This window comes from Schistocerca gregaria, chromosome 6 (assembly GCF_023897955.1).
Source record: "Schistocerca gregaria isolate iqSchGreg1 chromosome 6, iqSchGreg1.2, whole genome shotgun sequence".
In the NCBI taxonomy this organism is placed as follows: Eukaryota; Metazoa; Arthropoda; class Insecta; order Orthoptera; family Acrididae; genus Schistocerca; species Schistocerca gregaria.
This window is the reverse complement of record NC_064925.1, coordinates 542,470,040-542,486,024: the sequence shown is the minus strand read 5'-3', so window position 1 is coordinate 542,486,024 and position 15,985 is coordinate 542,470,040. Positions and strand designations below refer to the sequence as shown.

Below are 15,985 nucleotides of genomic sequence, written 5' to 3'. Positions count from 1 at the left end.
GTAGCGCCTAGAACCGCTCGGCCACTAAGGCCGGCTTGTACGAACAGTACACCTCTTCATTATAAACACATCTGTGAAACATAAAGTGTCTGTAAAATACCGAGTTTCTATTGTGTGAAACATGGACTGTGGGAAAGCCGGAACAGAAGAGAATTGAAGCATCTGAGATGTGTTGCTGCAGAAAAATGTTCAAAATTAGGTGGACCGATGAGCTAGGGAAAGAGGAGGTTCTCCGCTGAGTCGGCGAGGAAAGGACAATAGCAAAAATACTGAAAAGGAGAAAGGACAGGATGAGAGGGCATTTCTTAAGATATCAGGGAATAACTTCCATAGTAGTACAGGGAGTTGCAGAGGGTGAAAACTGTAGAGGAAGGCAGAGGTTGGAATACGTCTAGCGAATAATTCAGGAAGGGAATTGCAACTGCTGCTCTGAGATGAAAAACGGCACTTCATATCTTGCTCGTTACAACCCAATAGCCAACTGGAAGAAAATTAACAATTGCCATTATTGCAGAAATACAGTGCAATTTTGATTTAATTATAGCGCAAATACGAAATAATGGCCACCTACTCACAGCAAAATAGTACAGAATTAAATCTAATAATAGTCATAACAAATAAGGATTAAATGCTGCAAAATAGTGTTGTAGTTGATATAAATGAAGAAATGGGGAAAGGATATGAAATGGAAAAAATAAACTGATAGTTATTTCAATATAACAAATCTTTATTGTCGTTCAAATAAATAATTTACAATATTCTTAATGCCCTTGTTGACAAAATACCTTTATATTTTAAGATACATGTTAATAGAACAAACCATTGACATTTACTATCTGCATTCACACTGCTTTAATCAGTGTTCAAAATACAGAATGGTTTTTCACCTCCTTTCGATGAAATCTGTTAATCGGATCTATTCAAGGACTGCTACATGTGAATGGCTTCAGGTCGCATGAGACCCAATGTGCAGGACGTCACGTTTTCCTCCTGCAGGAATATAATGGGTCTAGAATTTTAATGAAATTATCAATCGCATCCTGACTACGGTGAATGATAGTGTACTCTGATATGAACAAATGAATGAAATAGTGTTCTACACTATTACAAATTGTCTCAAAATCGGAGAATGACTTACTCCTCGTAGAGAAAAATTTGTTATCCCTGTATACTCTTTCCTTTGTGGCTTATACGTACGGAAAAGCAATCAGGAACGTCTAAGTCCAATGACATTAAAAATACATTACTGAGTTACTCCACCGCTCAACCCATTTCTGTAATAAAAACAGATCATTTGTAACCAAGGCAGTTTATAAAACTGGCCACGTATTTTGCCGCAGAATCCTCCTTAAATATGGCCTAACTGTAGAAAACTAATAAGATGCATTTTGACCCAAAAATGTGTACCTGAAGAATGGAGAAAGGGAATAATAATCCCAGTTTTCAAGAAGGGTGACAGGAAAGTATGTGACAACTATCGAGGGATCACACACATATCCCAAGTAGAAAAAATAATGGAGGGGACACTGGAAAGAAGAGTGAGAGAAAAAGTGGAAGGGCAATTAGAAGAGGAGCAGTATGGCGTTCGTCATGGTAGATCAACAGTGGACCCAATCCTTAGCGTGAGGCAGTTGATGGATAGACATTGGGAGTATGGGAAAGGTCTGGTAATGACATTTCTCGACCTACTGATAGCATATGACAGTGTTCCCAGGGAAAAGGTATGGGCACCCTTGAACAGAAAGCAAACACTTGAAGTCATCCACGCAATGTATGAAAAAAGCTCCAGTTGTGTGCAGGCACCATTTGGAAAAACTGAATGGTTTAAGAATGTTATGGGAGTAAGACAAGGAAGTTTGGTATCACCACTACTATTTATAATGGTGATGGATGTAACAGTCAAAGGACGAAAGAAGCCCATAGAGGAGGGGGGATGCAGCTGTTACTATTTGCTGATGATATTGTGGTGTGGGGAACAAGCAGTAAGGAGGTACAAAAACAAATAGACATCCTAAATGATAAGGTCGAGAAATATGGAATGAAATTTAATGTGGAGAAAAGCAAGACCATGCTGGTAACCAGAGGGGATAGAGAGGGTAAGGGACAAATTCATATTAAGGGACGGGATATTGAAATAGTGGACAGCTTTAAATATTTGGAAAGTGTATTAATTAGGAATGCTCGTTTGGAGACAGACATTAGCAAAAGAATACAACAGAGTAGTACATTTTACCAGTGTGTAAGGGGCTTGATGTGGGGAAGGGAAGTGCCAATGAGGTGCAAGCTAGCGCTATACAAGACATACTTCACACCCATACCAATTTACGGCTCAGATACTTAGATTACGACTAGGAGAGTAGGATATAATCCAGTGAAATGAAGTTTCTGAAAAGTATGCTAGGGAAGACGAGGAGAGAAAGAGTGAAAAATGAAGATATTAGGAAGCAAATTGGATTGAAGAAGTTGACTGAGAAAATTGAAACGAATAGATTAAAATGGTCTGAGCATGTGAAGAGGATGGGAGAGTGAAGAATACCAAAAAGAATGATGGAGTTCAAGATTGAATACAAGAGGCCAAGAGGAAAACCGAGAACAAGATGGATTGATACAATAAAAATGAGTTTAAGGAAGAGAGACGTGCTATGGAACCAAACTGTCGAAGAACAATGGTGGAGAGACAGAGTAAAGTGGCAAAGTACCCCAACCCGACCAGATGTTGGATAGAGGGGAAACGAAGACGAAGATGTAGGAAAATTGATGACGCTCCATAACCACAAAACTAAAAACGGGAACTGCTTTGATCCGTCAGAGCCCGCGTGATCCTCGCGGGCACTAGCGGAAATGATAGAATAACAGGGAAACGCCTGTCACCTGTATATATTGCGTTACAGCTGCATCTAACAACTTACTATGGGAGAGTGATACACATAGGGCTACGTGGAGCTGTTGACTTGTCTCTTGCTTCACCCTGCAGCTAACACAATATGGAAACATCCGAGAGTCAGTTGATTGATTCAGTAAGTTCCATAGCCCTAAAGATCTGGGCATACTCCCAGAAACATTCTATTGAGACACTATCACTGGATGTGAACGCACTCACAACCCGTAAGCGAGAACGTGGTCTAGTGTCGAGAAGGGCATTGTACAGCTGCTGGTTGTCCTCGAGTGTCAGTTGGCCGTCACACACAGATACTGGTCGCAGTCGCCGCCGAGCAGCTGCGCGCCGCTGCGGAAGGCGTCCAGTACGGGGTGTGGCGGCAGCGCGTTCAGCAGGCTAAGGCAGAAAACACAAGAACCACATGAACACAGCGATCTGCTACCGAAAACACTTATTATATTTACTGCTTGGATGAGGAGTGGAAGAATGAAAGGTGGAGCAAGACAATAGAGGAAGTATAAGAAGTACTATGTGAAATTGGTAAGAAGAGAGGTTTGACAAAGGATGCAGCAGTGATGGACAGAATTGGGGAAGAGATTAAACAGATAGTGTGGAAGGAATACTTTGCGCACTTCCTAAATCCAAACGACATTGAATATAACACGTAAAAGAGGTAGAAGTAAACTCTGGAAGGGAAAAGGCCTCACATGAAAAAAAAAAAAAAATGCCCAACGAAAAGTCCCGCTACGCCTGTATATAAGAAGGGTAGAAGGACGGATCCTCAAAATTACAGACCAATATCCTTAACATCCGTTTGTTGCAGGATTCTCGAATATATTCTCAGCAGTTCGAATATAATGAAATTCCTTCAGACAGAGAAGTTGCTGTCCATGCATCAGCATGGCTTTAGAAAGCATCGCTCCTGCGAAACGCAACTAGCTCTTTTTTCACATGATATCTTGCGAAACATGGATGAAGGGTCAGACGGATGCCATATTTCTTGACTTTCGGAAAGCGTTTGACTCGGTGCCCCACTGCAGACTCCTAACTAAGGTACGAGCATATAGGATTGGTTCCCAAGTATGTGAGTGGCTCGAAGACTTCTTAAGTAATAGAACCCAGTACTTTGTCCTCGATGGTGAGTGTTCATCGGAGGTGAGGGTCTCATCTGGAGTGCCCCAGGGAAGTGTGGTAGGTCCGCTGTTGTTTTCTATCTACATAAATGATCTTTTGTATAGGGTGGATAGCAATGTGCGGCTGTTTGCTGATGATGCTGTGGTGTACGGGAAGGTGTCGTCGTTGAGTGACTGTAGGAGGATACAAGATGACTTGGACAGGATTTTTGATTGGTGTAAAGAATGGCAGCTAACTCTAGATATAGATAAATGTAAATTAATGCAGTTGAATAGGAAAAAGAATCCCGTAATGTTTGAATACTCCATTAGTAGTGTAGCGTTTGACACAGTCACGTCGATTAAATATTTGGGCGTAACATTGCAGAGCAATATGAAGTGAGACAAGCATGTAATGGCAGTTGTGGGGAAGGCGAAGAGTTGTCTTTGGTTCATTGGTAGAATTTTGGGAAGATGTGGTTCATCTGTAAAAGAGGCCGCTTGTAAAACACTAATACGACCTATTCTTGAGTACTGCTCGACCCTATCAGGTCGGATTGAGGGAGGACATAGAAGCAATTCAGAGGCGGGCTGATAGATTTGTTACTGGTAGGTTTGATCATCACGCAAGTGTTACGGAAATGCTTCAGGAACTCGGGCGGGAGTCTCTAGAGGAAAGGAGGCGTTCTTTTCGTGAAACGCTACTGAGGAAATTTAGAGAACCAGCATTTGAGGCTGACTGCAATACAATTTTACTGCCGCCAACTTACATTTCGTGGAAAGACCACAAAGCTAACGTAAGAGAGATTAGGGCTTATACACAGGCTTATAGGCAGTCATTTTTCCCTCGTTCTGTTTGGGAGTGGAACAGGGAGAGAAGATGCTAGTTGTGGTACGCGGTACCCTCCGCCACGCACCGTATGGTGGATTGCGGAATATGTATGTAGATGTAGATTGGTTCTAGCAAACGAGTGGTGCGACACAGGGCAGCGACTATGGTCGCATAAAAACTGGAGAAGACAAGATGGAAGCAATGGTGCTCGCGGATAGTTTAATGATCTGAGGAAACATGAAAGAGGAGATTCACAGTATGGATTGAAATTTATTGTAAACAAATGTGAGGTCCTGATTACATCCAGAAAGAATGGTACCCCAACAAGCGGAATAAGGATTGCGGGAGAACAATTGATGAAGTTGGAAAGTGTCAAGAACTTGATAAGTGTGGTAGAGAAAAATTGTAGAAATGAGAAAGAGGTTAGTGTAAGGAGCCTGTTCTGGAACAAAAACGGCACACAAAAATACAAAGAAGTAATGTATAGAAGTTATTGTCTCAAAGCTGATCTATGCAACTAAAACAAGGGTATTGAAGGAAAGTGATGTAAGCATATTACAGGCATGGGAAATGAAGTTACGAGTGACAACGAGAGATAGGATGAGGAATGAAAGAGTAAGGAAATAGTGAAAGAGGAACCCTTGGAGAGCAGGCTAGAAACATCAAGGCAAAAATTGTATGGGCACTTAAAGAGAATGGAAAACAAGATGATTCCCAAGAAGACGATGGGAACCAAACGACCAAGAAGAAGAGCAAGGGATAGATGACTGAAAGGTGTGGAAGAGTGTGGTGAAATAAAGAGGCAAGGGCGGAACCAGAATGATCACAGATACATGGTGGGAAAACAGAACTAGATGGCGAGGCTTATGTTCGAGATAGACCCAGCCTGGGGCTGGAAACTGTTCAAGATGCTACTGCTGCTGACGATGATGAAGATAATGATGATGTGGAGTGTAAGAATGAGCTACATGCAATCAAATGATTCAGAATAACGTACATGCTTATTCTGGAATTTAAAGTGCATTTAATTTCTGGCTTTTTCCTTTTCTTCGTTTGAATTAGTTACAAGTTTGTTCGACAGGTGGATTTCGAAGCGACTCGTATATTTGAGACAATACAAAATAGCATGAATGCACTAACATATTAGATAACGTCGTTGAGACATGTGAGAAGATAAAGGCGCTAATACATAAAAAATAAAACAAGAAAATAATAAGTATACTTTTATGGTTTACCAGTCTTATTTTTCCTTCTTGGTCTTGTACATACTCTATATTACCCATCATTGCCTGTAACTTATCATTGTCTTCACGAGAATTAAGAGCATCTTGCATCATTTTACATTAGCGGAAGCTTTTCCTAGGCTGATGTATCATACAAATATGTCCTGATTTTCTTAATTCTTGCTTCCATCGTCAAGCGAAACGCCAGAACTGCCTCTCCAGGTCCTTTACCTATGTGAAAGACTTTTCTTGTATATTATTCTTGTGGGTGACTTGGATGCATGATCTGTTAAGCTGGTTATGCGGTAGTTGTCATATATATCTTCCCTTGTTGTCTATCGGATAGGGTGGATGAAATTTTCAGAAAATCTTACATTATGTCTCTGGTCTCATAGAGTCTATACACCAATTTGAATAGTTGTCTGAGTACCTTTTCCTCCGAGTTTAAAAATTTCTAAGCAATGTTATGTATGCTTTCCGCCTTATTTGATGGCAACACTTTCAAAATTGTGTTAAACTCTGGCTCTAATGCTTGATCCCCTATGTCTTCCATCATGTTTACCCCCACTTCTTCTGTCACTTCATCAGATAGTTAGCCCCCCCCCCCCCCTCCTCCCCACCCCATAGAGGTCTTCAATGGACTTGTTCCACGTATCTTGTCTCCAATCTACATTTAACAGTGGCATTCCTCATGCATACATTTTTCCTACAGTCATATCGTCTTGGTTCCCTGCATTTTCCATTTATTTCAATACTTATTACTTCAATGAGTTTAAATAGTTGTTCGGTTACACAACGTTTCTTTGGGGTTATCTTCCACTTACCTATATTCGTCGTCCATCTTCTGTGGCTCTCAGTTTTACAGATGTACATTCCTTTTCAACTATACTGCCTATTATGATATTCACTACCACTGTACCTGCAGTCTTACAGAACTTATAAAAGTACCTCATCATTTCTGAGTAGTTCAGTACTCAACCTCTTTTCACATTGATTCTTCCGAGCGATTCTCTCACACTTCAGCCTCTTCTCCGTCATTACTTGATTGTTACTTGACTGTTGTCTACATCAGCTCCTGACTGAGCCTTACAATCAAACACCGCATTTCCGAATCTCTGTCTGACCACGATCTACTCCAGCTGGAATCCTCCCGTGTCTACTCGACGTTTCCAAGTAAACCTCAAACTTCTGTAATATTTAAATAGTACCATCGCCATTAGTAGCAGAAATCTAACACAGAACTCAGTTTTTACCCTCTCTTATGCCTGCACTGTGGCCATATTCTCTAGTAACTATGTCTGCCATTACTTTCCTTACTATAACGTTCACTACACCCTTGATTATCAAATTTTCCTCAAGCTGTAGATACTGAATTATACGTTCAGTGTCCTCATATGTATGGGGCGATCAAAAAGTTCCTGTTTCAGGAAGTTGCCGCAGTGTAGCGCAATGTAGCGTTGCTCCTACTGGCGTATATAAGCACCGGCATCTAGGCGAGGGATTAGTGTGGCATTCGTATCTTTCGGGCGTGCTTGCGGTAAATGACAAAACATGAAGTCCGTGACGGTCGCGATTTGACACAAGACGCTCTCATATCACAAATGACGTAACGCAGAAGTTACGACAACTCAAGAGCGAGACTCTCGAGCGCCCGCCCTATAATCCTGATCTCTCCCTATGCAGTTATCTCTCCTTCGGTCCCTTAAAAAAAGCCTCGAATGGCCGGCGATTCCTTTGGAACGAGGACGTGCAGCAGGCAGTTACGGACTTCTTCACACAGCAGGACACGGTGTTTTACCGAACGGATACCTTCAATCTGGTGCATCGATGAGATGGTTGCTCAATGATCACGGCGTCTTTGCCTGATTTGGCATACCGATCCTGAACTGTATGGCCTTCGAACTAAAACCTTTTCATCGCCCCTTATACGTTATCTATCGCTTCTTCTTCTGCTGGTAGAGTCAATGTGTATAGGTGAACTAGTTTTGCTGGCATTGATTTGTCGTTGATTCAGTGAGAAGAATCCTGTCACTGAATTGTTCACTGTAAATCGCTCGCTTACCTTCTTTTTTATTCATGACGAATCCGACTTCCATTATATCATTTTCTACTGTCGTTTTTACATTACCGCATATTTATCTGACCAGAAGTCCTTATCGTCTTTCATTTTCACTTCACTGATGCCCACTATATCTAGTCTGAACTTTTATATTCGCTTTTGAGATGTTCCAGCCGACCTGCCACATTCAGACTTCCGACATACCACAATCAGACTCGTAGAATTTTCTTGTTAGATACTGTGTTTTTTTCTCGTGGTCATCCCTTTCCCCCTCCTTGGTCGCCCACTCCCTGGGATTCGATTCTGGGACTACTCCAGAATCGTTTGCCAATGTAAAAAATTATCATGACTTTTTTTTTCAATCAGAGGCCACATGTCCTAGAGAAACACATTATTTATCTTTAATGCAGTGGTTTCCGTTGCCTTCTGCGTCCTCATCTCGTAATCCATTGATGATTTTTCTGCATTTTACGGACGAAAGACAAGCTAGGATTGCACAAGGAGGGTGAAAACATTGACCATATACTTTGAAAGGAACCATCTTGGCGTTCGGCTAAACTGATTTATGGAAATTATGGAAAGCCTAAATCTGTATGGTCAACCAGGGATCTGAACCGCCAATCTCCCGAATACGAGTCCAGTGTTTTACAATTGTCATCTCGCTCTGTCACTGCAAAACGCTGTGAGGAGAACGGTGGTACGCTCAAGGTAAGAGCGGTGAACAATGACAAGGCATCTGAAGATCACATGAATGTAACTCAGTGAGATGACAGAGAGATTGAGCAAATTCAGCTTCCCTTCAGACACCAGGAAGGGAAACTTACAAAGATAAAATGTGATAGACTGTTCATCGAACACAATCATAAATTAACTGACAGGCGTGGAAGGGATGCTGCCTATCCAGTATTACCCAAGTGTAAAATATGGCTGTGTCTGAAGCTTCTCATACTCCCCTATAACATGTTTAACTGAGTCACCTAGCAAGACTGTGTATTAGTCTTATCACTTTTCTGTCCACTTTCTTCTGCTTTATTCAGACCGCTAGTCAGTTCCAGTGGTAAGATGAGTTTTATGAACAGGTTGATGGTGTGATCATGGGTAATCCATTGAGCCCTACGATTGCTAACTTTTAGATGGAAAAATTCGAACAATTAGCCCTGGAAAAAGCGAGTAAGAAACCATGTAGATGGTACCGATACGTGGATGATACATTTGTTGTTTGGTCACATGGCAAGAAAGCTTTAGAGTAATTCTTTTGTTATTTAAATAGTATAAATCAAAAAATCCAATTTACCATGAAAATGGAGAAAGACAATGCAATATCCTTCTTGGATGTCTTCGTCATGCGACAGACTAATGGCAGGTTGAAACATAAAGTCTTTCGGAAGGTTACACATACCGACAGATACATGCATAAGAATTCCAATCATCATCCACAACAGAAAAGAGGTAAAATTAAAAGTCTAGTGGACAGAGCTAAAAGGATTTGTACGCCCGAACACCTGGACGCCGAGTTAAAACATCTAAAGCAGGCTTTTGAGAAGAATGGGTACTCTAGTAAGGAAATAAATAGAGTTTTGCGACCGAATAACAGGAGGCCCAAGGACAACGAGAGGACACTGCGATGGAAGAACACGGCTTCTCTACTCTTTATCAAAAAAGTAACGGATCAAATTGGCAAGATTCTAAGGAAACATGACGTTCGACCGAATTTCAGGCCAAATGGTCAAATGGCTCTGAGCACTATGCGACTTAACGTCTGAGGTCATCAGTCATCTATAACTTAGAACTACTTAAACCTAACTAACATAAGGACATCACACACATCCATTCCCGAGGAAGGATTCTAACCTGCGACCGTTGTGGTCGCGCGGTTCCAGACTGTAGCGCCTAGAACCGCTTTGCCACTTCGGCCGGCGAAATTCAGACCAGCTAAGAAAATAGGCCAAGCACTTCGTTCCGTTAAGGATAAACGTCCTCCTCTGTCTGCAAGTGGTGTATACAAGATTCCGTGTACATGTGGAAAGGTCTACATTGGAACTACAAAGAGAAGTGTGAATACACGGATGAAGGAACATAAATGTCTTTGCCGACTAGGGAAAACAGACAAATCAGCCGTAGCGGAACATGCTCTTCAATCAGGTGATCACGTAGTGAAATTTTCGGAAACTGAAGTTCTATGTACTATCACGAACTATTATCCACGGCTATATAGAGGAGCCATCGAAATATATAAACATGGGGATAATTTTAACAGAAAAGAAGAGGCCATAAAACTCACTGATATATGGACTGTAGCGCTACAGAATCGATGAGAAGTTTTTATCTTTGATGTACTATGGTTAAAAAAATTTTATCTTTGACAAGGTTTATGTCTGCTATCACATGAAATCCAGACCACGCCCACTTTCCACGGTATTTAGGCCGCTCTTCAACGTCGGACTCGTATCCTTCCAAATCCCAGGTGATCATTGTAGGCAAAACCAACCCTTCCTTCCGCCTCCTCTATTTCTACATCACCATCTATGGCCGTCCTGTCGCCCTCACGCCCACCCTTAAGAACCTTGGTGTCTCCCTCGACCGTCGCCTCTCCTGGACCCCCCCCCCCCCCACCCCACCTCCGGACGATCCAAGCCAAGGCACGCTCCCGACTCTGTCTCCTCAAGCTCCTTTAAGGCCGTACTTGGGGCCTGGACCCCTCCACCATCCCCCATACCTATAAATCCCTTATTCGCCCTATCCTTTGCTATGCCCACCCTGCCTGGATCTCCGTTCCCCCTACCTTTTACAAATCCCTTCAGATCTTGGAACAACATGCTCTTCGCCTCGCCTATCGCATCCGTCTCCCCTCCCCCACACAGATCCTATACGACCTAATTCCCTTCCCCCACCTCCTCCTCTTCCTCGAACGGATACAGATCCTCTACACCTCCCGTAAACTCGATCCTCCTCACCCGCTGGTCTCTCCAATCCTCTCCCGCCATCGTCCGCTGCCACGCCTGTACTTCCAGCCTGTACTTACATGTCCCAGCTGCTCACCATCTCTCCACTCCCCACACCCTCTCCCAAGGTGGCTTCCGCCAGCTCCCCCTCCCTGATGATGCCCTCCTCCCCTCCATACCCCCTACCAACTTTGATCCTCCTTCCCTGTTCCTGTGTTTGTTCCTTTGGGCACCCTCTCTCCCTTCTCTCCCCCTTCCCCCCTCCTCCCTTTCTCCCCACTCGTCCCCTGGGCTTCCCCTAGCCCCGTCCGTCTACTGCTCCTCCCGTCTCCTCTGACATTGGCATCTTTGCTCTCCCCTCTCCCTCCCCGTCACCCCTCTTCCCCTTTTGGCAGGTCCCCGGACTCGCACACGTTACGTGGACGTTTGCACGCCGGAGATCATCGCCATCAGTTTCTCGTGTGTGTGCCGTCGTGTTTTTGTTAGTGTTCACCGTCACACTCCTACGTTCACCTGTGCTGTCGAATCGTCAGTTTTTGTGCGCCGTGCCAAAGTGTTTCAGTGTAATTTTCATCGAGTGTGAACTGCTCCGTGTTTTGTATTTTTGTGTGTCTACTGTTTTCTACCCATCACTCTACCTATTATGTATCTTCTTAATTTTTTTCTCATTGGAAAATCGAAAGCTGTAGAGCAGCGTACGATGCTGCTGCCAGCCTACCTATGTATCTGTATAGGTATGAAAATTACAATAAAGGGAAAAAAAGTCCGACTCGTCGGCAAGACTCAGCACAACCAGGAGCACCCCCGAAGATGTCCAACGTAGCCTTGGACGAAACGTCAGGTAAGTTCCATGCGGCTTTTCGCCGATATGCTGTAGTATACAGAGAAGTTGCAGCATTAGAAAATTGTAGCGAAATGCAGGAAGATCTGCAGCAGATAGGCACTTGGTGCAGGGAGTGGCAACTGACCCTTAACATAGACAAATGTAATGTATTGCGAATACATAGATAGAAGGATCCTTTATTGTTGATTATATGATAGAGGAACAAACACTGGTAGCAGTTACTTCTGTAAAATATCTGTTGGTAAGGCGTGTACCAGGTTGAGATTCATTGGGAGAGTTCTTAGAAAATGTAGTCCATCAACAAAGGAGGTGGCTTACAAAACACTCGTTCGACCTATACTTGAGTATTGCTCATCAGTGTGGGATCCGTACCAGATCAGGTTGACGGAGGAGATAGAGAAGATCCAAAGAAGAGCGGCGCGTTTCGTCACAGGGTTATTTGGTAACCGTGATAGCGTTGCGGAGATTTTTAGCAAACTCAAGTGGCAGACTCTGCAAGAGAGGCGCTCTGCATCGCGGTATAGCTTACTCGCCAGGTTTCAAGAGGGTGCGTTTCTGGATCAGGTATCGAATATATTGCTTCCCCCTACTTATACCTCCCGAGGAGATCACGAATGTAAAATTAGAGAGATTGGAGCGCGCATGGAGGCTTTCAGACAGTCGTTCTTCCCGCGAACCATACGCGACTGGAACAGAAAAGGGAGGTAATGACAGTGCACGTAAAGTGCCCTCCGCCACACACCGTTTGGTGGCTTGCGGAGTATAAATGTAGATGTAGATGTAGATTGAAGAGTTCCATGGACCACCGCCATACAACCCGGAAAAATTCTCAGCTGCAGTCATATCGTTATTCCGATCCGAGTATAGTATAGCCTGGAGAAGACGCCACGTGCTGACCTGTGTGCGGGAGCCACGTGCAGCCAGGTGGCGGCCACGTGCCCCAGGTGGCAGGCGGCCTTCTGCAGGCAGTCGCCGCTCGCCACGGCGTCCGCCAGCGCCGCCGCCACGTGCCGGGCACCGTCGTCCTCGCTCTGCTCTGCGGGGCTGCCCGCCAGCCAGGGGATACCCCAGTGCTGCAGCAGCCAGCCCACCAGCGCCTTCAGCGCCCCTAGCGCCAGCGCCACCAACCCTCCGACGCTGGCGAACACTTTCAGTGGGTGCGGGTTTTGTGACACCCACTGTACTGCATGTTGCCGAACCTGAAAGGAAAGTGGGCCAAGTAAAGAGGATAACAGAATTTCTGAAAGTGCATTTAGATGTGTCAGTTCAGAGGTACTGTGGTTGGTCGAGATATTTAGAACGTGAATGACGAAAGTTTTGCGGCTGATGACAGTGGCGGAAGTACTGACAAGATACCTTGCTGCATACCTGACTACAGGTGTCAATGGTCACAGCCCCGCAGAGTTGCTAGAAGAGCACAGGCACCACACCCGTCCCAGTAAGCCCAGAGTCTAGGCTGCACCACTGTTATCGCTCAGGCTCCCATGTCTAGGCTCACTCATTTGCCCATGTGAATCACCTGAATCTTACACTGCAAATACTGCGGAAATGGAAAGTGCTATTGATGTGCGATTTTCAAAAATATGGCTCTGAGCACTATGGGACTCAACTGCTGTGGTCATTAGTCCCCTAGAACGTAGAACTACTTAAACCTAACTAACCTAAGGACATCACACACATCCATGTCCAAGGCAGGATTCGAACCTGCGACCGTAGCAGGTGCGATTTTCACTTAATGTGCAAATGTGTGTGAAATCTTACGGGACTTAACTTCTATGGTCATCAGTCCATAAGCTTACGCACTACTTAACCTAAATTAACCTAAGGACAAACACACACAACCATGCCCAAGGGAGGACTCGAACCTCCACCAGGACCAGCCACACAGTCCATGAGTACAGTGCCTAAGACCGCTCGGCTAATCCAGCGCGCTATTTTCACTTAATGGATTGGTAGTCAGGGGCATGTATTGTTAGCCAATAAAAAGATCGTAATAACAGAAAGTGTATTTGTGCTGCAAATGGGGTACCAACGTGAGGACTGTCCAGCCCATAGTGAACAAAGTACTACGGCATGTCTTCACGAATTGTTTCCAAATCATTGGACTGAACTGTGAGGACCCATATCTTGGCAAGCCTGTTCTCCAAATTTGACGCCTGCAGACTTTTTTTCTGTGGGGAAAGCTGAAAGACGCTGCCTAAAAGGACATACCAACTTCCCCCAATGATATTCAATGACGTATTACTGCAGCCTGCTCGCACATCTCTGCTGAAATGCTAGCACGTGTGCAGCAGTTATTTGATACCAGATTGTAAGCGTACATTGCCGCTTGTTTTTGTCATTTTGAACACAATGTGTGATGACCAACTGTCTCGTTACTGCTCAGGAGCCACATCTATTGTATGCACTTGTGTGGTTCTTTAGTGTGTGCTACCACAGCTGTTGTACAAGTGTCACTGCTGGAATTTTTCAAAATACGATATCCTGTGAACAACTCACGACTACAATACTACAACGATCACTGCTGACATTCTGATTTGCCCTACTTTTAGATTTTTAATGTAAACAGTCATTGTTCTCTTGAAAAATTGTTTTTGCACAAAAAATTAAGCTTTCAGAGTGTTATCGCACTCTATTGATTGACTAAAAATACGAGTCCCTGACTGCCAACCCCTTGCTTGAAAAGTGAACATAAATAACGCTTATCATTTCCGCAATATTTGCGGGGAAAGCTTTGGTGTGATTCACCTGTAGACAGGCAGACACAAGGTATCTTCATTAGATTGTGGTGGTGTCAAATACTTTAGTTCACAATCACTCAGTATCACTTGATTTGCTTCTGGAATTAGAACTGCCAGCATCGCCTCACAGGCATCCCAATCCCAATACCTCAGCACCTATATAGCCACCACTCACCATAACTTTCCTCAGTATCCAGTATATCAGCTTGCACAGGTCATCCCATCCACTTAAGTTCCTGTCCCACCTCAATAGCATCTCGGCCTGTACTCTCACATTGTGCCACGTAGAAACCTATGATGACAGGATACAAACATCCAAATAGATGAACCATGAGCCTCTCTCTCAGCAAATCACCACCTCAAGCCAGTGGAGGCAGGTATGGTGATACCATCATCAAGGGCTGAAGATAGGAATACTGTCTTTATGGAGAAGGCGTTTTGTTCCCTGTTAACTGGTCATAGTGGAGAAGAAATAAACCCAATGCCCAGTATAGACTGTTGTGGTGCATGGTCATTCCTGCATCTAGTTTATGCCACAAACACTGTAAATGTGAGTCACTTGTGCAATGGGTAGAGACATTTAATACTTAAGTGTGGCCCTCATCACCAGCCAATTCGGTTTGCTGTAGTATTTGTAACTACCTGTTTCACTTCATAACTTTCTTTTCTGACCTTGCTGTGAATTCACACTTTCATAATGGCTCTGTTTGGACTGTTCTTGTTATATCAAAATGGTTTAGGCTTTTCTGAAACTTAAACGAAGTATGAGTTCCAAACTCTGTTGAAATATGAGAGTCGAACTTTGGTGTTTCTTGCATTTTACCTGAAATACCGGAGTTGAACTTAACAGTACCTCTGCTTGGTCCACACAGGGATCTCTACTTCTGTTCACCACCAATGACAAGGTACTCAAACTGCTACTGAACTTCCTTACAGAACAGGACGGCAGTGGGTGACTCAGTCAGGCAAATAAATTAAACCTCTACGCTACACATAAGTAGTAAAACTTAAATACAAGGGTAATCTCAAAAGTAAAGTTTCCTATTTTTTTATAAGTACATAGACCTGTTTATTTCTACAGTGGTTTACATCAGTTTACACCTTGAACATTTAGCTATTTTTCGACATAATCACCATTTCTGTCGATGCATTTTTGTAGACGCTGTGGCACTTTTCGTATGTCCATGTCATACCAGCTCGCCATTATGCTGTTCAGAAAGTTATGAACCTCTTCTTTGACCTCGTCGTCGGAGCTGAATAACTGGGACCACAATTAACGCTGACACGTACTGTGAGACTCTGAAAAAACTCAAACCAGCAATTCAGAACCGGAGAAGAGTAATGTTGAGCAGGG

At 43.6% G+C, this 15,985-nt stretch overlaps 1 protein-coding gene across 1 annotated transcript in view; it reads right to left on the bottom strand.

The window, feature by feature from the left end:
- Positions 1 to 709: 709 nt before the first annotated feature.
- LOC126278459 (uncharacterized) overlaps positions 710 to 15,985 on the bottom strand; it is a 50,042-nt gene continuing 34,766 nt past the window's right edge. The window contains exons 3-4 of the mRNA XM_049978591.1: positions 12,788 to 13,089; positions 710 to 3,274 (exon numbers count right to left, since the gene is read on the bottom strand). Coding sequence (XP_049834548.1) covers positions 3,169 to 3,274; positions 12,788 to 13,089 — 408 coding nt within the window. The 3' untranslated portion in view covers positions 710 to 3,168. The remainder of the gene's footprint in view (positions 3,275 to 12,787; positions 13,090 to 15,985) is intronic.